Below are 25,178 nucleotides of genomic sequence, written 5' to 3' on the forward strand. Positions count from 1 at the left end.
ACAGCACCTTTGATCAATAATTCATTAATTTCTAAGTGTAGTTTTTCTTTTTCTTCAGATGAAAAATTTCTTTCTTTAGAAGGAATTTCTTGAAATGGTATTTTAGTGAATAAAATTCTATAACCTTTTATACAATTTAAAATAAATTTATCAGATGTAATATCTTTCTGTCTATAAAATGTTTAAGACGTCCTACTATGTTATCTAACCATATTATTTCTTCGATGATGATGGGTTCATCGTTTGAGACGTAGCCTTGACTGGATCCTGGAATTTTTAAGGTCTCTTAAATTTTATTTGACGACGTTTCTGTTAATAACCCGCCTGATGATAACCCGTCGGTGGGTATTTCTAGTTTTCCTGATTTCAAAATTTTTAAGTTTGTTTTACTGATATTTTTTCTTTTATATTAACACAGACCTTTTCAATTTCTTTTACGTCTTTGACTTTTTCTTTTAAGTTGTCTCCATATAGCCATTTATCAGAAATTATAGTTTCCACTACTGATTTAACATTTTTGTTTAGTTGTGGAGTAATAAACGATTTTCTAGTTACAGATCGCTGATGAAACACGCCAGTCAAAATTTATCCAGCATGGATTATATAATCAGTGAAAACATTGTCGTCAATTCCTTCTTCTGAAGGATTAATTATTATAGATACTGCTTCACTTGAAGCAGCTATAGCGGTTCCTACACAATTTTGTGTATCCACAAAGTATTGATCCTTCTTTTTTGCTATATCGGATAATAATGAAACTATTTCCAAATTTAATTTAGGAGCTTCCTTATAAAGTTTACTTTTTCTATTATACATTTCTAAAATTTCTTTTATGTTTTTCTCTGGAAGACCTTTATTCTTCCATTTTAACCAAGTATTTTTTAATTCAGGATGGTATTTTATGTCTTTAACTTTAGCATTATTAAGATCCATTCCTAAGACCTTAAAGGCATCATCTGTTGACACCTCCTATTCAAGAGATTTCTCTACACTTGTACTTGTTCTGTTCTTTTTATCATTTCCATTATCTAAAGAGAAGTTAACAAAGAAAGAAATGAAGGACAGCACTAATTGTGCAAATATAATATAATTATAATAAAAGCCTTTATAAGTCATATGAATTGTGGTAATACCGTATGGGTGTTACCTCTCAACTCTTGTGTGGAAAGATGAGATTCTTTCTTGTAAAATAACTTACTTACCGAACAAGACCTTTGATGATTTTAAATTTGGCAATAATGTTCTTTCTAAGACGTTACTAACGTTTCTACCATTTTTGTTAGGTTATGAATTTGTTTTTGCAAATCATTAATTTTATCATCATATCTCCACCATTTTGAATGCCTTTTTTTATGGGATTTTGATCTTGATCTACATTCTTTTCTTCTTGTTCGACATACTCATATCGACCGATTACTTAAAAACAACTTCTAAACTAGCTACACACGATGTTGATGGTTCGACACAACAACACAATATGAGGTAAGATGGCTGAACAGAAAAGTGCCTTTTATCGGAAACTTGCTACTCTTGTAACACGGTAATTTCGGGTCCGGAAAGCTCGTCGGAAGCCAGAGTGCGAGTGTAAAGAACCGAGACTTGGTTAATCGTAAAATAAAGGATTTATTAATAAGAAATAATGTAGAGTCAAAATAATACACTTAATCTAATAATTGAAACAAAGGAATAAACAAAGTAATAAACTAAAGATGAATTGAACAAAACGGCCATCCGCCGTGAGCTGGATTCCAGGGGAACGCTAGTGCGGGTCGCTTTGGGACGTATCCTAGGTAACAGGCCGTATCGGGCATACAGGCTTCCGCGGTTGCGAGTGGGCGACGCGGGTTACAGGACGGGCCGCTCGGGCCGTATCGATCATACAGGCTTCGCGTTCGCGAGTCGGCGGCGCGGATCACAAGCCAGGCCGCTCGGGCCGTATCGGTCGTACAGGCTTCGCGTTCGCGAGTCGGTGGCGCGGATTACAAGCCAGGTCGTTCGGGTCGCATCGGTCGTACCGGTCTCGCGTTCGTGAGTCGGCGGCGCCGCGACTTAATTTGCCTACGAGACGGAACGCCAGGGCCGTGTCGGCGAGAGAGAAAGAGAGCCGGGAGCGCCCGGTCGAAGGAAGGCTCGGGAGCGCCCGAGTCTCGGAGATGTCGGTGTCGAGGACGGCCGGGAGCGCCCGGTCGAAGGAAGGCTCGGGAGCGCCCGAGTCTCGGAGATGTCGGTGTCGAGGACGGCCGGGAGCGCCCGGTCGAAGGAAGGCTCGGGAGCGCCCGAGTCGTATAGAGCGAAGTCGGTTTCGGAGGCCGGGTGAGCCCGGTCGAGGAAGACTTGGGAGCGCCCAAGTCCTGGAGGATCGGATGCTGGGGTGCTCTCCAGCGCGGAAAAGGTGCCTCGTCTGCGCTCGAGGCAGCTTATATACCCGTGGGCCCGGGAGTGGGGGACACCCCACTCCCGAGCGGTCTGTGGCGGCGCGCGCTGCGGGCGGCTGGTCGGCCCGCGCGTAAATTAAATTTTGGCCGGGGCCGCGCGAAGTCTTTGGCGAACGGTGATGGTCGCGGCGCGGGGTCTGGAAAGTGCAGTTTTCGTGGCTTAGTGCCACACTCTAAACGTTGTGGTGTTAGACATAACAAGAGTACTACAATTTTATCATCGAGAACGAGACACAGGGAATATAATACATTCCGGTCTTGTATATTCCGGACGATAATTTTTTTGTGGTACGCCGTGTCGTGTCTTACTCATATCTTTCGTTTATTTTTCTATCTTTGGCAGTTTTTGTTGAACGACTGTATAATTGACATATTCTGGTCAATCTTTCTTCTGATCTGTGTGGTTGAGTGTTGTACGACGTACAACCTTAGCACAAGTCTGGTCAGGCTGAGCATTTATACCAGCGATTTTCTGCCCGCGAAGCAAGGCATTTATATAAGCGATTTTTTGCCCGAAGGGCGAAGTATTATTAATATTGATTGCGACCCATCGCAATAAAGCTACAAACGAACCAGCGCTTTTATTCTGCTTAAAGCAAATTCAGATAAGACCTATTTCTTTTATTATACTTTGTATTGACATTTGTATTATTTTACTTGGCTTTATTGTTTGATTAATTAAATTTTGTGTTTAATTCGTTTAATTGTCTTTATTCTTTGATTTCTCAATTGTGACATTTTTATCATAAAATCTGTGGATCATTGTGCAACTATCAAGCTTGCACCGTACGGACATTGTGAACGCTCACGTTGCTTTTGACTTTTCTCTTGCTTTAGTGCTACTTACAATGGACATAAGACACGCTCGGACAAGATGAGACAAAAGACTATCATGCACTACTCGCAATTTACTTATCTTATGCACACACTTACATTAGTCAAAATTTTCTATCACGCAAAACATTTAAATATAAAATAATTATATCTTAACACGATGACGAGTCAACCGTGTACTCTCTTTGTGAGTTAATTGTCAATTTTGCCTTTGTTGACTAAGTCAATTGTTGATCTTGCCTTAGTTGGTCGGATTCATCAATGATCTTGCTTTAGTTAGCCATTTTACCATAAAAATCATAATAACTTCGAAACGACTGATCGAAAATGAATTCAACGACAGTGTTTTGGAAAGCTCTCAGGATAAGGTATAAAAATATGCAATAAAAAATCGGGTATTTAATTTAAGAAATAAATGGTAATATTAGAAAATTTTTATCTTTTTCTTACATTCTGTATAAATTGTATGTTATTTTCAAATTTATTATTGCGTTTTTGAACGGTAGATCTCTTTTTAAACTTCAAAAAGATTGCTTATTTTTAATAAAGTAACAAATTATGTATATAAATTAGTGCTCAGAATAAGATGTATATTTCGGTCTGATTCTAAATTCTCTACCTGCGTTCCCTCACTATCGCTCGAAAGCTAACGGCCGAGCTGCCTATTGCGCATGCGACGTTATGTCTCAAAAGCGTTTGTATGTAACAAATGTAGTGAGATAAGGTTGTACTATCTACCTAAATGTTATCTTTAATTATTAAAACTTTCATTTTTAAACACTTATACAGTCAGTGTATAAAGTATTCGGACACGTACAAACTTACATTAAAAATTAATATAATTATCATAATAAAAATTATAGAGGTAAAGTAATAATATGGGCGTATTCATAAATCTTTAGAGCAAGGTTTAGTTTAAAGAAAATTTATTTATTTAAATCGTGTACAAAGATATATGTAAAAAAATAACTTCAAATAAACGAAAAATGTAAATTCAGAAAGTATTCGGACAGTTAAAAAATTTTTAGACAAACCCTAATATAAATAAACACAATCTACCACGTTCAGCACATATAAACAAAGCCATTCAGTCTCGAAGTAACTCTTGGCGTAATAGGTATAAGTATTCACCTACTTGTTATCATGGACCGTAAAGGATTTGAAACAACCGAAAGTAAGTTAAAAATTTTAATTCGTTTACATAATCAATGTAAATCATTAGCAGACATTAAGAAAATGGTAAATAGATCAAGATCAACTATCTACAGTATAATCGACAGATATGGAAAAAGGAAGACTGTGGTTAATAAACCAAGAAAAGGACGCTCACGAAAAATTAACAAACACGTTGAGCGAATAATTATTTGTAAAGTTAAAACTGATCCTTGAATAAGTGCTGAAAAAATTGTAACAGAGCTTGAACAATATGAGGGGATAAATGTTAGTGCTAACACAGTACGAAATTTACTTTGGAAAAATGAATATCACGGCAGAGTGACACGTAAAAAATATTTTATCAATGAGATAAATATAAAAAAAGACTGGAGTTTGCAAAACAGAACATTAACACGCTTACGGAATTTTGGAATCGAGTTATACAGGGTGTCCCACGAAATGCGGAAAATCTCTCGGGTATAAGTAGATATTAGGAATATATTTAGAAAATTTTAACATCATTTTGTCGAATTCGCGATTGTAACATTTATACGAATTTTTATAACCGAGCGAATAAAAGCGCACTTTTAGAAGCGGTCCACGCCTAATAACACTGACCCTGCTCCAGTTTTTTCGCCGCTTAGCGATTGGCCGATCCCCCCTTCGACGGACCGAGCGAAGATAAGAGACTGCGACTAGCCTGCATAACTTATCGCCGTCGAATTAATTAGTCGTTATAACTCTATGCTAAACGAATATATAAAAGGAGATGGAAAAGTTAAATATTTATGAAATAAAATTCAAAACGAATGTATTTCACTATTAAGAAAAAAGTTAGAGAACATATAAACTTCAAATAAAAAATGCCAGAAAAAAAAAATGCCAGAAAAAAAAATGCCTTTTCTATCATGTTTGATTGCACACCAGATGTAAGTCTTCAGGAACAAATTTGTCAAATAATTTGCTACGTCAATCTAAAAGATAATAAATATAATATAGAAGAATCTTTTATTGACTTTATAAATACATCGGAAAAAACAGGGGAGAGACTTGCAGCAAAAATTTTAGAAAAATTACGGCTTGACGGAAGTAATTTTTCAAAATGTCGTGACCAAAGTTACAACAATAATGCAAATATGGCAGGAAAATATAAAGGTGTCCAAGCTCGTTTATTGGAAATTAATGAAAAAGCCACATTTGTTCCGTGCGCTGCACATTCTTTAAATTTAATCGGAGTTAATGCAGCAAGCGTATCTTTAGACATGACTTTTTTTTGGAACAGTACAAGAATTTTTTAATTTTTTTTCAAGTTCCACTAGTCGGTGGAAAATTTTAACAAAATATGTCACATTAACTTTAAAAAAACACGCTGATACTAGATGGGCATCTAAGTATAACGCGATTCATCCTTTATTTACACAACTTGGTGGAATTCTTACTGCTTTGAAAAAAATTTCAATCAATATTACATTTAGAGATGCAGTTTCAATAGCAAGAAATTTGATTCAGGAAATTAATTTTACATTTGTCATTTATTTAACAATTTGGGATCAAATTTTAAGCCATATATTTGTAAATGTAAATTTAATTTTACAACAATCAAATATTTCGATAAGTAGTGCTGCAAAATGCATATCTGGTTTGAAAGTCGTTTTCAGAACATGAGAAATGAAGAAATTGATAAAATAATTGAATGTGCAAAAGAAATTTGTAATAAAAATGAAATCGATGCAAATTTTAAAGATTGTCGACAAAGAAAACGAAAAAGATTCCACGATGAAATTGAAAATAAAGAAGAAACTTTTTCTCAAAAGCAGTTGTTACAAATAAATTTATAAAAAAATTTAGATTTTATATTATCCAGTCTTAATTGGAGATTTAAATCTCTTTATGATGTGGCAAATTATTTTCAGTTTTTGACATGGGAAGAATTAATCAATAAGTATAAACGATTCAAAGAAACACGCTGCAGATTTGGCACTTTACTATTCTTCTGATATAGATGTAATCGACTTTGTTAATGAAACTGTAAGTTTCAAAAGCATAATTCAAAAACTTATTCCAAATATTAAATCTGCATTACCATTAGATATTTTAAATGGTATATTAAAATACGGTTTAAAGCCAGCATATCCGAATATTGAAACAGCATACAAAATCTTTTAGAATCTTCTGATAAGTGTAGCAACGTGTGAAAGAGGATTTAGTAAATTAAAACTATGGCACAAGAAAGATTGTCTGGATTATCCATTCTGTCGATTGAATATAAGATCGCAAAACCAATAAATTTTGATGACATTATTGACGATTTTGCTTTAGCAAAAGCTCGAAAAGTAAAACTTTAAAAGTTTTATTAGTTTTTTTTATTCCATCCTATTTATAATCGTATTGTAATTGTGTGAGTCACCTATAATTTTTATTTTATTATATGATTTCTATATTCTATATGCATAGAATGATTATTACTATTCAGTTTTATGTTTTAAAATTATATTTTATGTAATTTAAATTATATTCTAAGTTTTGTTGCACCCGAGCGGTGCAAGGGGTCCGTCCTCCGGGACCGTTGTTTAGCGGTAGACGTGTAGAGTAATAAATATGCCGTTAATAACAATAACGTACTATTCTTTATTTTCTTCCCTTCGTTTACACAGTATACTTGTAGCGGTACGAGTCGCTAGCTCGTACCGAACTAACTTGTCCGAGGTTCGGGGCTCGGGCTTTTTATATAATATTACTTTTCGTCTTGTCAGCAGAAAGAGATGACCGTGTGCCTTACTGCCTTTGTTGATATCTTACGTAACTGCTGTCGAAACTGTATCGTAGACTCAGCAGATTCCAATGGTTAGGTAATCTGCTGAGTCTTTATAATTTTTATTGCACACGATGTGTCAATCGTCTGTGTGCAGGCTCGGGTTACAAGTTTAAAATTATATGTTTAAAAAATTATATAAATTATAAATATTAATTTTCTTTTAATTTCTTTGTAAACCCGAACAAATACGCATTTATTTTTTAACGTAACTTTTATTTAAAGGGCACTAGAAGACTAACTTGTCCCAGGCGCCAAATTACCTAGGCACGACACTGCTTCTAGGGTGATGTGAAAAGTTATTTATAAGTGTTTCAAAAAAATTTTAATAATTAAAGACAACATTTAGATAGATAGTACCTCCTTGTTTCATTATTTGTTAAATACAAACGCTCCTGAAACATAACGTTACACGCGCAATTGCCGTTAGTCTTCAAGCGATAGTAGGGGTACAAAGGTGTTATTTAGAATTAGGCCAAAATGTGTATCTTCGTTGAGGATACAGTTGAATGCTTAAGCGAGTCGTTAAAACAATGAAGCACTGTTCACTTAACACAATTATTTATTGAACAGTTGCACTGCAAGATACAAGTGTAAATTTAAGAAATTTAAATTTACTGTGCGTGAGCAATTTACGGCGAGTGAAAAAAATGTTGCGGCACGTGCCGGGTGTTTTTTAGTAATTGCAAGGTTGTAACAAGGAATATATGTTCCATTCATGGATTTGAGAGATACTACTTGAGAGGCATTGTCGCAGCATCAAGAAATGGCCATTCCTTTGTTAAACAAAAGAGCTGTGGAAGAAAACAGTTCCGAGAAACTATTGAGATCTCGGAAACTGTCTGCTTGCTAATTTGACAAAGAACGAAAAATTCAAATAACGCGACTATTAGTTTTAAGCACTTGATTCGATTGCTCGAATATCGAGAAAAGTTGATGTTATTTTAATGGCTAAAACAATGCTTCTTGAATAAGAAATAGCGTGTTTCTTTTGGTGGTATACATCTTATTCCGAGCACTGATATAAATTATACATAAAAATTATACATATAAAAATAATAACTTAAACTTGTAAAAAATTATTTAAAAATGCCCATTTTGTTAAGATTAATAACGACAAAAAACAAATTTTGTTGTAATTTTTACATTCGATATTATAACTACATTTTTCTTTTTTATAATAAACAAGTTTAAAAAATGCATTATTTAAACTAATGACAAAGTTTATGACAGTGTTATATTATTTATAAAATTATAATAAAATGGTAATTACAATATAATAAAATAGTAAAATATTTATAATTAATATATTAAAAATTTTTATGTCATATTTTAACCAATTCTCCGTAGATAATAATAAAAGTTCGTAATGAGAACGATCCTTTAAATGTTCCATTCTTTGCGCATCCAAAGTATTATTGTGTAGAGCATAAATGCTACATTATTTTGGGTGGACTAGGAGGTTTTGGCTTAGAACTAGTAGATTGGTTGGTACTCCGAGGTGCGAAAAAATTAATATTGACATCAAGAATTGGAATTAAAACAGGTTATCAACAATCAAGAGTGAAATTGTGGCAATCTTATGGTGTAGATCTACACATTATTACAGTTGATGATAATATGAAATATAAAGATTGTGAAAATATATTAAAATTTGCTGAGAGAAAAGGTCCAGTGGATGCTATATTTAATCTTGCAGTTGTTTTAAAAGATTGCATATTTTCAAATCAATCACCACAAACGTTTGAAGATTCATTTAAATCAAAAGCGTGGCTAACAAAACAAATGGATGAATTGTCAAGAACAATATGTTTACAACTTCGACATTTTGTTGTTTTTTCCTCTGTCTCATGTGGAAGAGGAAATGCTGGCCAGACGAATTATGGGATGGCTAATTCTGTAATGGAAAGAATTTGTGAGAAAAGAATGGAAGAAGGATTTCACGGTTTAGCAATACAATGGGGTGCTATTGGTGATGTTGGACTGGTCGCTGATATGCAAGAAGAAAATAAAGAATTGGTTATAGGTGGTACATTGCAACAACGAATATTTTCTTGTTTGGATACATTAGAAATATTTTTGCTACAAGAAAGAACTATTGTAAGCAGTATGGTTGTTGCTGAAAAAGCAAAAGTGGGTGGATCAATGAATATTTTTGAAACTGTTGCTCATATCATGGGTAAGTAGTATTATAATCAACAAATATAAAAAAAAATTATCTGAAATATTTGTAATTACCACGATAAAATAATGAGAAATTATGAAATTCTTGAATTATATAGTATTTAACAATATATTTGAATATAATCAAAATTAAAAAATAACTGATTACAAAATTTTGTTATGGATTATTATATTTTTTTAAATCTACAGCACACTCTTCTTTTTGACTACAGAACACCTCCAAATAATTCAATCAATGTATTATTTTCGACTTGCTTCTCTTTCAATCCTATATTCTTATTGTATTTAGGGCGCTTGAGATTGAAGGGCGGAAGAAGTGTTTCCTACGATTGTCAATCAACGCTAAACATTCTCTCTACCGACGCACTGCATGAAAGAGTTGTATTGTATTTAATAAAAAGTTTATTTATCTTTGGGTAGTTGTTTAACATTTTGATGTTACTATGTTCTGATTTTAAAAAACATTGCGCTCTTCTTCTTCAAACTCGTTATGAGTTGTTTGCTCTTTGAAAATAAAAAATCATCACATTCAGATTTTTGAACTGCAAGAGAATTTTCACTTTAAGTAGATCGGATTTTTAGTAAATCTAAAATTTTTTTCTATCGCCACTAATCCAATTCAATTTAAATTTGGGATGCAAACAAGCTGCGATAATTAATTCTTTTTTTTTTCAAATGTTTGTAAAAATCTAAAATAAAAAATAGTAATTTGTAATTTACTTGGCAATATTCTTTTAAAAATTTAATTTTTTTGTCGGTTAATCGCTGCAAATTACAGTAGTCCAAACATTGATTGTGTTACGTCCGAAGACTGAAGTCAAGAGAGATTCAGAAAAATCGAAAGGTTACCGATGCAACAGGGCAAAAACTTTTATTGCCGCTAATACAAAGGAAGGGACTGTATCGTCGCGGCAGAGGCGCACGTGCTAAGGTTTCGAATCTCGGGTCAACTCCTTAATAGGCGTTTTAAGGCCTTTTCCAAAACGCGTGTGGCCTATGGCCCTTTTTTAATAAAAGAATTTAATCTTATTTATTGGGATAGGGCCGCGCAAGCCTTAAGCAAATAAAAACCAGAGCCAGTTTGTGAATGAATGGTGATTGATTTTATTTAAATTGAAATGGTTTTACACTTTTACGGTAGACTATTGCTTAAATAAATAAATGTAATTTACAATTATATTTGTCTCTTGCTTTAAACAAAAATATTATTGTAGATATTTGTGTATGTTCGCGGGTGTACAATTTCTCGGTATGAGTAGCTTTACATATGGTTTTCTTGATGAATGTGTGCGTGATGGCAGTGTGCATGAGAGTGTCGGCAGGGCGAGGGTAAATGAGAAAAATTAGAGATTCTAAGAAAAAAGGATGGAGGATGGGTTGACCCGAAGGAACAATTACTTATCTCTGCTCTGTTGTTATAATAAATATGATGAGAGCCTGTCCAAATACAATTTCTTTCAGGCTGTTCGATTGAAAATGAGCATGACGAGCAAGGAAACGGTGTACGAAATTCGGAATTTCTTCCGCTTTGATAACCACACATATAAAAAACACAGCGTGGTAATTGAGTTTCGCAATTGCAACACGCTGGGGGTTTTCGGTTAAGAGGATATTGATAATTTTCAGTTTCACAAAAACGGGAATTCGGTGAATTATTATCGGGAACGTAGATAGAGGAGTTCTCTTCGAGGTAAAGATTAACGGTAGGTTGACGGGATATCGAGGTAGGAAAATCTAAATCTGTAAACGAATGATAATTTTCAGATTTTGAAGGAGATTGAGAATTAGAAGGAAATAAGTGCGAATCAATTTCGAATGGGAGATAGATTAAACCTCTCATTACATTGAGAAACCGTAGGAATGGATTCACAGCGCGGCGCCGTTTGAGTGATATCCGATGTAGTGTAATTGTATTAGTTAATAAGCGCGAAGGGGTTGAATTAGCTAAATAAAGATGTGTTGATGGTCTAGATGGAACAGGTCGCAAATTCTCGGTAGGTTGTTGACGCGTTAAATTCATGAGATATTGTTCAAAGATTTGAATATTTAATTAGTCATGTTACCGCCGCGGGGGCAGCACCTCGATATCGATCCGTCGTTCGATTATTGCCTCCGATTCTCGAAGGCGTTGCCGGCTCGAGACTTTCATTGTTCGTCAAGCTGTGCCAAGCATCATCTCGTATGCAACAACGTGCAGTGTGCTTCTCTCGGAATTCTTACTCATCATGCTACTTATCGTTCAACTAATCGCTTTGTCTCCAGTACAACTCATCCAGATCATCCTCATCGTGTGCAACACGCCAAGAATGTTCTGGAAGACATCATCCTGCAGCACAAGGCGTGTTAAACCTCGTGCTCAGTAGCTCATCAGATCTCGCAGCGTGTGATCTCACGATTAATATAATTGTGACTCAGTTCAACTCAGGGCGAGCTCTCAAAGACATTTAGACAGACAGATATCGATTTAAAGACTAACTCACGCGTGAAACTCATTGTTAAATTCTGTGCGGATCTCATCTACCGGCCACGTGCTCAACGCGTGTCTCTGCGTAACTCGTACATTCGAAGAATTTCCATCCGCCTTTTCGCGTTAATTAAACCGGCCACGACCGCGTTACCACCCCCGCGGCGTTAATCGTAAAAATCTTATAAATATCTGAAATTGTACTCATTTTTTATACAGATATGACACTATAATTTTCAGGGGAGTTTTATTAAATGTTGTGATGTCTTCCCTTTCTTCTAAGATTTATATATTCTAACTCATCTTTGCTGGTTGCGGCTTGGAGTCTGGCGATCTTTGTAGCTGCTTCCTTAGAGGTGAGCGGGGTAGGCTGAATGATGGTTTCGTATTTTCTGTTTAAGTAGGTTGGTGAAGGCGTTGAGTCTCTGACCCACAGATGTTGCATGGAATTCTTCTATCAGATTTCTTCCTTCCACTTGTTCGTTTGCGAATCGGGCAGTCACGATTATAATACTGTGTTTCTAAATTCGATAGTGCTTTCGCCCTAAAAGCGCGAGGCTTATATAGCCGAAAAAGTCAAAGGGAGGGAGTATTGTCTCATCTTCTGATTTTTGCATTCTGCTCTAATTCTGATTCATTGTTTGGAATTTTTACAACACCAGTCGCCTTGACGTTTCTTAGCTGTTGCTGCTCATGATATTATATATATATACAGGGTGTCTGAAATAAAACTTTGAATATGAAAACTGTGGGTAGGGAATCAAATTTGGAGACGAAAAGTCCTTTACGAGTTTGTAAAATTTGTAACCATTATTGAAAAAAAAAAATTAATTTGTATAATGCATGAGCGACAAGGAAGATGCGGGTGAGTGAGCGCGACAGACGAATAGCTAAACATGGCACCGTCGTCTGTCATGCTCACTCACTCACCCGCATCTTCTTTGTCGCTCATGCGTTATACAAATTAATTTTTTTTTCAATAATGGTTACGAATTTTACAAATTCGTAAAGGACTTTTCGTCTTCAAATTTGATTCCCTACCCACAGTTTTCATATTCAAAGTTTTATTTCAGACACCCTATATATATATATATATATATTTATTATATCCCCTGGTGATTGTTGCGCAACGTTTGTTTGTTTCGGCATCTCTTTATGTTTTAGTTTTAGACGGATCCATCGTATGTCTTCATCTGATTTTATTCTCTTAATATTTTCTATGGCAGAGACAAGTTCTCTGTATTCTTTATTCAAGGTAATAAAATCGAAAGGGGAGAGTCACAGTGTCCGTACCCTTGCTATGCAGAAGGGCTTTTTGAAGTGTCAGCAGTTGCGGGAGCCTTTGTTTCGTTTTACGACTAGCTAATCATCGAGTTTTGTTGTAACAGTTTTTCTACATATTATTTAAATGGATAAAGGAAATTTAATCTTAATTAACTTGATAAATGCTGGACTATCGATAATATTAGGTGTACAAATAAGTTTCCGGCAATTTTTATAAAAAATTGGGCATTTGTTACAAAAAAAAACGGTATCTGTGTTTTAATCAAAGTATTGTTCATCGTTTGACACTACTTTTTGTCATCTTTCAAGTAGCATACGGATACCGCGTCGGAAAAACTCTTCACTTTTTGAGTTTATTCACGACTCGATCCAATTTTTCATATCTTTATATGATGTGATCAAAACAAATGGAAATCAGATGGAGCAATGACTGGTGAAGATGGCGGGTGGAGTAAAACTTCTCAATTAAGTATTTGCAGATAAGTCTTGACAGGCGCCGCAACATGTGAACGAGCATTATAGTGCAGGAGAATAATTTTGTCGTGTCTGGAGTAATAGTGAACGCGCTTTTCTTTCAGTGCTCGACTCGATCTCATTAATTGCGTTCGGTAAACAGACCCAGTAATAGTTTCATTCGGTGTTTGCGAATCACCCCTTTAGTTGTATAAGCGTTCTTCGGCGCTACTCGGTACGCACGTTACATTTAACGGGCACGCGAAGAAACGGTGATCCGACGGCGAACATATACGAACGTGTGCTCGTTTTATTTTCGGTTCACAGTTTTTTCATATCGTTCGTTACTATTCGCGATCGTCGGTATAATTCTCAGTGATCGTTCGACACTTTAATTAGACGTTTGTCAGCTCCGCACGTTACACGGTCTTCGATTAATCCCTGTATCGCAAGACAATCAATTCGTTCAAAATCTTTTTGATACATAAGGGATTCTTAGGCGTTGCCTTGCTGCAATTGTGCAATCCGCGGTGTATGTTTTCGTGCTTGATTCGGGAGTGCGCTTTTAATTCACCGCACATTTCGTGGCGATCACGTGATCGGTCGCGTACCGCGATCTCTCTGAGCAACTCAGCCTTCGGTTTCCGACGTTTGCGAACAAGATTTCCGATCTGAACGGACGTGCCGCTACGCACGTTCCCCAAGATTTCCGTCGCGTCGTGGGGTTGCATTTTCCGGAGATCAAGATTTCCGCTCGATCATTCGATCACGTGATCAACGCTCGTGCGTTCCATTGCATGGAACCCAACATCTTGTTTAATGAATATTGAATAAAGCCGTTAATTGTGTACTTTAATCAAGTGTTGTGCAGTTCTCTTTTTTTCACATCTCGTTTCCTCTAAACATTGAACTATTGTTTTGACTATCATCGACCATTCTAAATCCGGTATTACTCGTCATGGCGAAGGTCAGCGCTGTGTGGAACCGGCCTACAAAACTACACCGCGTACTCTGATCGTGATCTTCCACACGCAAACTTTCGGTTTAAGCAACTCGTAATATATCATATCAACCTGATCCCAACAAATACATAATAAAAGCTTTTTTCCATGAATATTTGGCTTAGCTATAGATGTTAAAGCATGGCCAGATGGTTTCCATAATTTCATCCTTTTTAGTTTATCGTAATAGATCCATTTTTCATCACCTGTGACTATACGGTGCAGGAAACCTTTTCGTTTCTGTCTGGCAAGCAGCATTTCACATGTGCAAAATCGGCGTTCAATGTTTCCCGGCGTCAGTTTATGTAAAACCTAATGTCCTTGTTTCTGAATCATTCTCAATGATTTCAACCGATGTAAAACTGCTTGTTGAGTTACTTTTAATGTAAGTGCAAGTTCTTCTTGCGTTTGGCACGAATCTTCAGTAATTTCTCCAATTCTATGTCGTCGTACACATTCGGCCTTATGCTACGTTCTTTGTCTTCGATGTTAATATCACCGTTCTTGAACTTTTGAAACCACTCACGACAACTTCTTTCATTTAAGGAAGCCTCACCGTATGTTTCTATAAGCAATCGATGCGCCTCAGCTGCAAATTTCATTAAATTAAAGAAATAAATTAATAGTCACCGCATATAACGCTTATAAATTAACTAATATGTCAAGGTTAACTTGTTAACAGGTGTTGAACTTTAGGACAACGACGTTTTAAATAACAATTTTAACCGTAACTTACTGGTGGCGCCAACTTTGATCAAACGGCGGAAACTTATATGTACACCTAATAGATAAAGGCAGGGTATCTTTAATAATGAAACGTAATATTGCATCATTAACATTTTCTGAGAAACAGTTCGTGAACCCCATCTTTCTAAATTTTGCTGTTTTTTAACGGGATTTTCTAGGTTATCTTTATTACGTCTTTTACTTTTTTTTCCTTTTTTGTCTATTTCTATGTCTTTTGAGTTATATTGATGTTTTGCCTATTCCTATCTTAAAAAAATGGTGCGTTACGCATAAATTAGCTTTTTAATTGTTGCCGTTCAAAACCCATGCTGATTGGTCCTCTTTTGCTTGACTTGTTTTACGCTAAGCGAGATTATAAATATCAGCTGTCAAAGAAAAGGTTTTGAGATTTGATTTATGGTTAACCTTTGGCGTGAAACAAGCCAAGTGATAGTTTAACGTCAGCTATCGAAAAAAAGGTTTTTTGAAGTTTTTTCTCGCTTCGAACAGGAAATCCGGCAGGACCCCGTCGTCGATCTTAGGCAGCATCCGCTTGATTTTAGCGTGGAAACATGAATCCCAGTCTACCCATTGGGGGCCTCTCTGTACGTCCTTTAGCCGAGCACAAGAGTGACCGAAAAACTCACTACTCTCCTTAGGGAGGTGTACCAAAAAGTATACTTTTATCTCTCTAAGCACCACCTGAAGTGAGCTCTAGGTTGACTGCTAGCACGAAGCGAAATTGATTCGGATCGGCAGGTTTATCTAGGGTCCCCGGAGTTATCTGACTCTAGTAGAGCTCATTTATAGATGCGACGCCTAGTGGCGAGTTTGCGTATTGGCGGCTCGCTGCCGCTGGCGGTTTGCAGTTTGGCAGGCACGAACTTTCGTTTAGCGGCAGTGCTGGTGCTGACGCTTGTGGTAGTCTTATGTAACTTCCACACTAATTAACGCAATATTCTTAATTTTTATAATACTTGCATGGTTAGAACCTATGAGGCTTTAATGTAATGCGTTGAGACCTTCGGACTATCGATTCTCGATTTTTTGTATTTAATTTTTCTTTACTAGCTTCTTCGTTATTTAAGACTTTATCAATTGGATCATTAATACGTTCATTAACAGTCTCATGTCGTCTTTGTAAATGCAGTTATTATACTTAAACTCTTTATCATTAATTATTTGTTTTATTATTTTTGATTGAAATGTCTCTTGTATGTACGACTGTCTGACTCGATCAAGTATATACACAATTTGTTCTTGAATTTAATCAATCTGCTAGCCATTGCTCTATCTTGTTTTGACAAACTCTAAATTGTATTGACTCACTTAACTTAAATATCTAACATTTATTCTTATTACTTAAACACATTGTTCACGACTCGGTAATTGATAGATTGAACGAACTTACATGTAAAGTTCGATCCTAATTATGCCCGTTGTCTCCTCCGGATTGTAACTATGTAGTCTGGTAACTATGTAACTTGTACGTCTTTTACAACAGAGTACAGAGAATTCAAAATAAAAAAAACGAAAGTATGCGATTACTCGCGCTCCGTTTGCGCATCGATCGTCATAAGTTCAAAGTATAGGTGCACATTGCAGGTTTTATAGGGAAGGAAAAAAAGAAAAATATAAACAAAAAATTTGTTATAGAAAATAAATACGGGAGGGAAGACCATCCGGATGAGACAACGGGCATAATTAAAATTGAACTTTACAGGTAAGTTTGTTCAACTTATTAATTATGCCCTGGTTGTCTTGTCCGGATGCTAACTATGTAGTTGTTTAAATTTCTGCAATTTGTCACAACAGAAAAAATTAATTTATTAGGACAATATATAATAACATAGTTGTTTGGACTATCAAAGTAAAATGATACATAAGTAACTTTTATAAGTACATAAAAAAATCAAGCCCGATAATTATGCGAGTACTTATTAAAGATAAATAATAAAAGACAAATTTAAAGAAGTAAGGTAGCATTTGAAAATTCTTCAGAATTGAGAATAGGTCTATGATAAAACGTGATGAAAACACGAGATTCACCAGACCAACAAGCAGCGCGTTTAATAAGGTCGGTGGATACACCTTTTGCTGCGGCATTTGAAGTAGAAGCATGACAAGTACTGTGTGCTGAAAAAATAGAAACTTTAATTCCACAATCCTCGAGAGCTTTGCGAATCCAACGGCTAATAGTTTGCGGTTTTACTTCCTTAAAAGACTTGTTAAACAAAATAAATAAATAATCGTACGAAGCAGAACGTAAATTAGAAGTCTTCTTTAAATAAAATTCTAAAAGCCAAACAATGCAAAGGCTATCGTGATTCAAAAATCGTGAAAATGTAAATAAAGGTTGAGGACGGCCAGGGGCTGTAGTTTTAATACGGTCAGAAATTCGAATAATTAATTTTTCGCCTAAAGAAATCTGAGAAATTTTAATAAGCGAAAGAGTTTGAGCCCGATGACCAGTAGCTAAAACCAACAAAAGAACTAGTTTTTTAAAAATAACGTCTAGTGAATATGTATCATAAAGATAAACAGAAGCGAAGTGGTTTGAAAACTGCTACACCTTTACAAAAACGTTTAATAATAGGATGATTACCAATTTCATTATGCGAAATCAATGAAATCGCCGATCTCATAGTATTAAGAGAAGAATATGAATTAACAGTAGGTAACTTTAAAGCTAGAAAGTTTAATAACTGAGAAATAGAAGAAGTAAACTGGGAAACTTGAAAACATTAACAGAAATACCACCAGGATCGTAGATGTTGGAAGTATTGTTTAATAGTAGAATCAGAAAGAAAAGCCGTAAGTGCCGGAATTGCCAATTGAGGTACTAGTCGGAATGAGAAAGCTTCCCAGATAATCTGGCGACCCCCAAGGAAAGAGTCCTCCACTCCGGATGATAATTTCTAAAAGGAGAAAAAAATAGAGAAAAATTAGGAGAGAGAATTAGAGTTGAAGATAGAAGACAACAAAATAACGGAAACCAAAACTGTGAAGGCCACCAGGGAACTACTAAGGTACCTGTAGCACCTTCGTTTATCTTTCTTAAAATTTTAGGCAAAAGAATAAACGGAGGAAATGCAGAAAAATTTAAATTCTCCCAAGTATATGTTGTGACGTGGCGGCTTTTGCTGCTTCGTCGGAATTCCCCACGGCCGTCACAAAAGCGCAGCGGCGCCGGATAAATCGCGGTAGAGAGAAGAGCGGGAAGGGGTCGCGGAAGTCTCCGGGGGCTCTATCTTTATTTGAGAGGCAAGAATTAACGATCGCGATTTTGTTAATTCTGTTGCTATTGTATGTCATCGGGGCTACGGGCCGTCCTTGCCGGGTGAGGAGCGAAAGCCGCGGACCATATGCGGAGGCGCGAACTTCCGGATGAGAGGATAAACGGATACGGGCCCGGGATGGGAGGCCACCCATTCCGAGAGCCTTGGAAGAAACCTGTCGCCTACGCATCTTGGCGCCGAAAGTAACCTGCGGGGGAATTGACGCGAAAGCGGACTATCCAAAACCCGCGCCAACCGGCTAGTGCCGATAGGGCTCTGTGAGGGCAGCTGCTCGCGGGGACAATCGGCGACGTAGCGCGCGGAAAAATCCGCGAGACCCGAGAGTGGGGATACGCCGATCCTCGTGCCGAAATTTCGCGCGGTCCTCGCTCTCTTCCGTGTGAACTATCGAGATAGGCGGACGTCCGTAGACCAAGCGATCGATCTAGAGCTAGCGACAGACCGAAACCGAGATAGCGAGCAAGAGCGGGAGAGTGAGAGAGAGCGAGGCCGACTTGAGAACCAGGAAGTGTTTATTCGGTGAGATCTTCCACCCGCATTGCGGAATTATTATTTTGTGAAACCCTCCGCTTTCCGGGGAGACTGTCGCGGATTCAGACGATACCCAGCCACGTAAAACGGACACGCGGGCCCGATAGATTGCTTGGAGGATCCTTGTCGCAGGGCAAGGACTTAACATTAGAGAGTGGCCGCCGACGGGCGTCTGAATGCCGGTGGCAGGACTCTGCGGGGAAGAACGGGGCGAATATCTTGCGTTTATTAATTGTATCATTTGTGAGTTTCTCGTGAGTCACGTCCGCACGGAGAGCCCTCGGCAGCGGTTGAAGCCGGGAAAGAAATCTCGCGATCTCGTTAACAACAGGCGACCGTATGCGGGGATTCTTTGGTGTTGTAACGTCCCGCGAAAACACGTCGCGTGCACGGGAGGCGCGTGGCCGGCACCACAACAGTCAGGGCCGACGCGAGAGTTACGAAAAAGTGAGATCTGAATAAACTAATTGTTAGCGATTTTGTATTATTAATTTAACGGCACGATCAAGGTAACTCCCCGGCCCTTGATCGCGTTTATCCTTTTCTTTTCGTTATTTTATATAATTTTTTTTATTATTATTATTTGATATTCCGTAATAAACAGCTTCTTTGTTCATTCGATTTTTGGGTGTCACGTAAAACTTATTTTGTGCCGTCGTTTCCGTCTGTCCGAGAATTCCGCCCGTTATACCCCGCCCCTCTCCGTTCGAATGAGCTAGCCCCCGCGCGTGACGGCAGTTTGAGTTTATCATTATTTGCTGGGAAAAGAGAATTAATTCGCGAATAACATCGGCACAGCAGAGCCCGTGTCTGGCGCCCAAAACCATATCGCTGCGTGATCACGCCGTCCCGCCCTGGGATACAGCTGAGGAACCGCGACCCCTTCTCCCTCCCTATCCCTCGTGTCACGGCGGCGCGCAGATTTTCCGTCCGTGCTCAGCCTTCTCTTTGGTTAGCGACTTTCCTCCGTAAGGAGGAAAGTATAAATCGTGACAATGTATAAAAGCGACAACTGCAAACGCGCTTGGGTCAAGGAACCAAGAAATGTAAGCCTCATATTTATTGTTTAAGATGGACGCAAACAAGTCTACATCGAACGGACCAAATGTAGAAATAATTTGATAAAAAGCATTATCAGATAAAGACCATTCTGTATCCGGATCCAAGACACGAGATTCAGCATCAGCAATAGAGATATCTGAAGAAGAAATATATGAAGCAATAAAAAGATGTTACGATTTTCGCACTAACGCCATACTTGTCTGGAAAAATTAAAAAGAAAAAGAAATTGAACGGAACCAAATTTATTATTATACGCAAGGGCCGTTGTATTATCAATCCGAAGAAGGAGATTGCAATCATGAAGATTTGCTGCAAAGCAACGTAAACCATTAAATACAGCTTTAAGTTCAAGAGCATTAATATGTCACTCTTTTTCTTCTTGAGACCATCAGCCATGCGTTCGAAACTCTCGGCAAACAGCCCCCAGCCACTAAGAGAGGCGTCAGTAAAAATTTCTTTGGCAAAAAAGTATAAACGAATTTTAATTGATTGATCAAGATTAGAAAAGATATTATTCCACCAACGAAGATCTTTTTGTAAATGAGAAGAAAAAACTATAATAGCCGAATAATTGTCATTATTATTATTAAGGGCTAAAAATTTTTCTCTCTCTACATTTTTAATATAAAGGAGCTTATATTGAATGGCAGGTCAAACTAATATTAAAAAACCGATAAAACTGGCTAAATTTCGAATAATACATTTATTCTTACAGAGCCAGGAAGATGTAAATTTCAATAATTTAGTACGGCAAAGAGGAGGAATAGCAATAGATTGCTCTATAGAAATAAATATGAAACCTAAATATTTACATTTAATAGAAGGTTCTAAATTTGATTTAGAATAATTAATTAAAAATCTAAGAGAATTAATAAGAAAAATAGTGGCGTGGATAGAGGCTCGGCACTTAATTTTAGAAGGGCTCAAAAATAAAAAATTATCTAAATAAATAATAATTTGATAGCCATTTTTAGGAAAATGAGTTACAACAGGGCGTAAAATCTTCGTAAAAAGTAAAGTCTTAAAAATTTTCGATGTTTCTCACAAATGGAAACTAATAGAAAAGCATCCTCAAGGTTAAGAGTAGTCATAAAAAAACCAGGTAACATTAAACGTACAACCGTGCGCCAATCTTCTAATTTAAAATGCGGAGGTATAATAAATGTATTTAAATCTTTGAGATAAAATATAAATCTTTTTCCGCCCGAAGATTTATCTCTAAAAAAAAAGAAGAGAGAAATTGATCATTAGAGTATTTAGCACGTACTACAGCTCTTTTGAGAAGCAGACGTGTAATCTCTGCATCGCAAGCAAGAGATTCCGAGTTGGAAAAAAGAGGCTCAACAATAAATGTTCTTGGAGGCGGTGAACAAATAAATGGGATATGGTAACCTTCGACCGTATTTAATACTAACGGATCAGAAGTGATAGACAGCCAAGCTTCATAAAATGCACGTAAGCGACCAGCAGGACTTACGTTGTTCAACGGCGGTGACGGAATCTGGTGCAGGAATGCGGCACAAGGATAGCGGCTTTGAGAGAAATGATTCCCTGTCTGACAAGCCGACGACGGACGGGCAAGGACTTGGCGGTTTCCCGAGTATGTTATTTTGTTTGCTTGAGGCTGGTTACACTGAATCGTTTGGCGAACAGGTTGAAATGATTTCCTCCCAAGATGCAGGGTAGATTTTTCCGACTCTCGGCCAGTCTTTTCACAAATTTGAGCCGTTTTCAACGATTCTGCTAAATTTTTTCCAAATAAGAATTTGTCCAAAAACAGAATGTATTTTACAAAATAATAGTCTTGTTCACTTACATTAAGTAGCCACCGACAATACTGCATTCTGTGAACGTCATCGTTATTATAAAGTACTTGAGTCAGACTGACCTTATAAGAATGGAAGCGAGCTGACTTTAAAGCCCTGCAAACTGATGCCTGACTGATTCCAATTTTCCGGGCCACGGCTCGCGAACATATCGTGGGCTCGTTGACCACTGCTTCTTCGATTGAGGCTGTATTAATCCGCCGTGTTTGGTCTATACAAATATGAAAAAATGTTAAAAGATTAACTTATTTTAACAAAAGCAGTTTAATTAAATATTTACCTGCGGGTTTAAAAGATTGAAATTGTCCATGGCGTCGTAGTCTCGTCACTAATCTCCCAAACAATTTAAAATAAGGTTGTCTCCGCTCGGAGTACCTCCGAAAATATTCTCTCGTGGCTACGAATGATTGTTCGTTACTCTGTGCGTAAACGAATATCATATCTAGCAATTTACTATTTGAGAAATTGCGTACCATGGTTTCGGCCTCAGTGGAAATTGCTCATATTTAAGATAAAAGAAAGATAAACGAAAAAATTTGAAAAATGTTTTTTTTGTTCGTCTATTTTTTTATCTTTTTTTTGTCTTCTATGGTACCGCAATCTATGGAGCGCAGCGAAAATTACAGTCGCGGTCGGTAACCCGTCTTATATGGTAAATCGTACTTCCATCCTCTCTGATTCACCCTGTATTGCAACATCATTTCATTCACTCTTGAAACTATTAAGTCAATTCGCGACTGGTACTCGAATAACGGTGTATCGCCGGAGACACCTATGCGCTAATTCGTCTTGCTAATTCGTCTTGTGGAACTACGTTTTCATGGCGAGTTAATCATTCACCCGTTTTTTGAACCTTCTTAACAATTATTTTGACTTAACAATATGTTTTATAACATTTATTTGTTTTAATATAGGGTTGAAGAACATAAAATTAGTGCCTCCAAATGTTCCATTGGCCGAAATGGGTATAGATTCGATGATGGCAGTGGAAATTAAACAAACATTAGAAAGAGAATTTGATACGTTTTTGACGGCGGAAGACATTAGAACTTTAACTTTTGCTAAACTTCAACAAATGTCAATAACAACCAAACAAGAAGAGATACATAATACAAATAGAACTGATGCAAATAATTTGGAAGGTTTAAACATTCTGGTTCGAAAAATAAAGGATTCAGACTTTGTTCCAGATATTGCTATAGAACTTAATACAAAAATAGAAGTAAATCAAAGTCATATCTTTCTTTTACCTGGAATTGAAGGATGTGCAGCTGTATATATGTCTTTAGCATCACGATTTAAATCTTCTGTAACGTGCTTACAATATGGTGTACTTAATATGCCCAACGAATGTCATTCAGTGATGAAGTCCGCCGCTTACTTGTTGCCTGTATAAAGTTTTAAATATTTAACATTTTCATTATTTTTTAAAATATTTATACAGAGTGTTCCAAACAAAGTGTTAAATCGAAAACTGTAGATAGACACTAGGAATGTAAAACAAAAAGTCAAGTATTATTTGGCAAAAATTATAATAATTATTTAGTAATTAATTAAACATCTAAGTCAACAAGTGTCTTGAAAGCTGAATTTTGGACATGGCAGGCCATGGCAAATACTCTTTAAAAAAAATGGATACAGTCAGCGAGCGACAATAGGCGAGAATTAAGCGGCAAAAGAGCGTTTTTCGAAACTATGTTATATGTTGTGAACACATCGTCATTTTTTCACTGCGTTTTACCAATCTATCGTCATTCGCCGACTCCATCAATCTTTTTTAGAGAATCGCCTGTCAGGTACATCCCATTATTTTCAAAGTGGTTATTATTAAAAAAATTTTAATTAATTACTAAATCAATTACTAAATTACCCGTTTATATTGTATTAAGACTCATTTGTAGCGCGACAATTTTTTATGTGTTCACGTTCAGACAATGAATTTAAATAGCGTTCACTCAGCTATGAGTGCGGTTACGTGTGGAAATATAGGGCAAAGAGGCCGGAAAGCGAAGAAGTTGAAATTGCCGAAATATTAAAAATAAAACTTGAGTTGTCGTTAGTTATTATTTAATACATTTGCACAATCAGTTGACGATACGAACTGTACGGAAACGATCAAGAGACGATCGGACAAAATTCTTAAGTTGATTTGTTCCGATGGAGATCTCGTTAGGATGGTCGATAAACCACTCGACTAACGGATATCTTGAACGCACGACGGAAATCTTCATTGTGACATGTACTTCGTAACAATAAAATTTGAGCTATGGCGCGAGAAATTAAGTTATAAAGAGGACGATCATGAATAGAACGAACAAACTCGAACTTCCGTTTGCTTAGCGAAAGATATGTTTGAAGCGATGCTCACTGCTGATTGATTCTCAAACAACTTTGCTTTTATCTCGGTGATGATCTTCACGTAGCAAAAAATTCGTGTTGCGAGATTTTCGCCACGACGGAAAAATAACAAAAGCCGCAGCGATACGCGAATATCATAATAATTAACATGCAAGATCGCAGCAGGTGCGAACGATGTACCGTTCGAAACAATATTAAAATACAGAGAAGCACTCGATTTACGCGATCGAATAAACGCTTTATCGTGACAATTGCATATAATGTCGTTGTTTTGATAATGATTACAAATTTTGCAAAATATTACTTTTTGTTTTAAGTTTTTATTGCCTACCTACAGTTTTCAAATTTTAAATTTTGTTTTTGACACCTTGCATAAATATATTTAATTTACCAACCTGACATCACCAAAAAATTGTAATATAATATTGAAACGACCGTAATTCTCGGAGCCTCGAATATCGGGCCAGCGGTAGATGTCCGAATGTGCTCGCCGGGAATACAGGATTCGAGATAGAATTGTAAGGTCCGTAAATGTACCGAGACTGAGTGACCTATTAATTGAGTATTTATTTAATTAAGCAATAACAATTTAGACGAACGCGTAACTGAAACGTCGCCGAATAGAACAATTACAATAACAGAATTTAATAGTGCAGCGATTCGCGGTGACCGTAACGTTTCTGCGTCGGATCGATACGGCGATTATCGATATGCGGATCTTCGGTAGGCGGGCCGTTACAATACTTTCGGCAGC

At 36.8% G+C, this 25,178-nt stretch overlaps 1 protein-coding gene across 1 annotated transcript in view; it reads left to right on the plus strand.

The window, feature by feature from the left end:
* Window positions 1-25,178, plus strand: part of LOC139108254 (fatty acid synthase-like) — a 215,641-nt gene that overhangs the window by 181,688 nt on the left and 8,775 nt on the right. Inside the window, 2 exon segments of the mRNA XM_070666383.1 lie at window positions 8,587-9,415; window positions 22,981-23,456. Of these exon segments, the coding sequence (XP_070522484.1) occupies window positions 8,587-9,415; window positions 22,981-23,456 (1,305 nt within the window).

Source organism: Cardiocondyla obscurior, linkage group LG14 (genome assembly GCF_019399895.1).
Source record: "Cardiocondyla obscurior isolate alpha-2009 linkage group LG14, Cobs3.1, whole genome shotgun sequence".
Lineage (NCBI taxonomy): Eukaryota > Metazoa > Arthropoda > Insecta > Hymenoptera > Formicidae > Cardiocondyla > Cardiocondyla obscurior.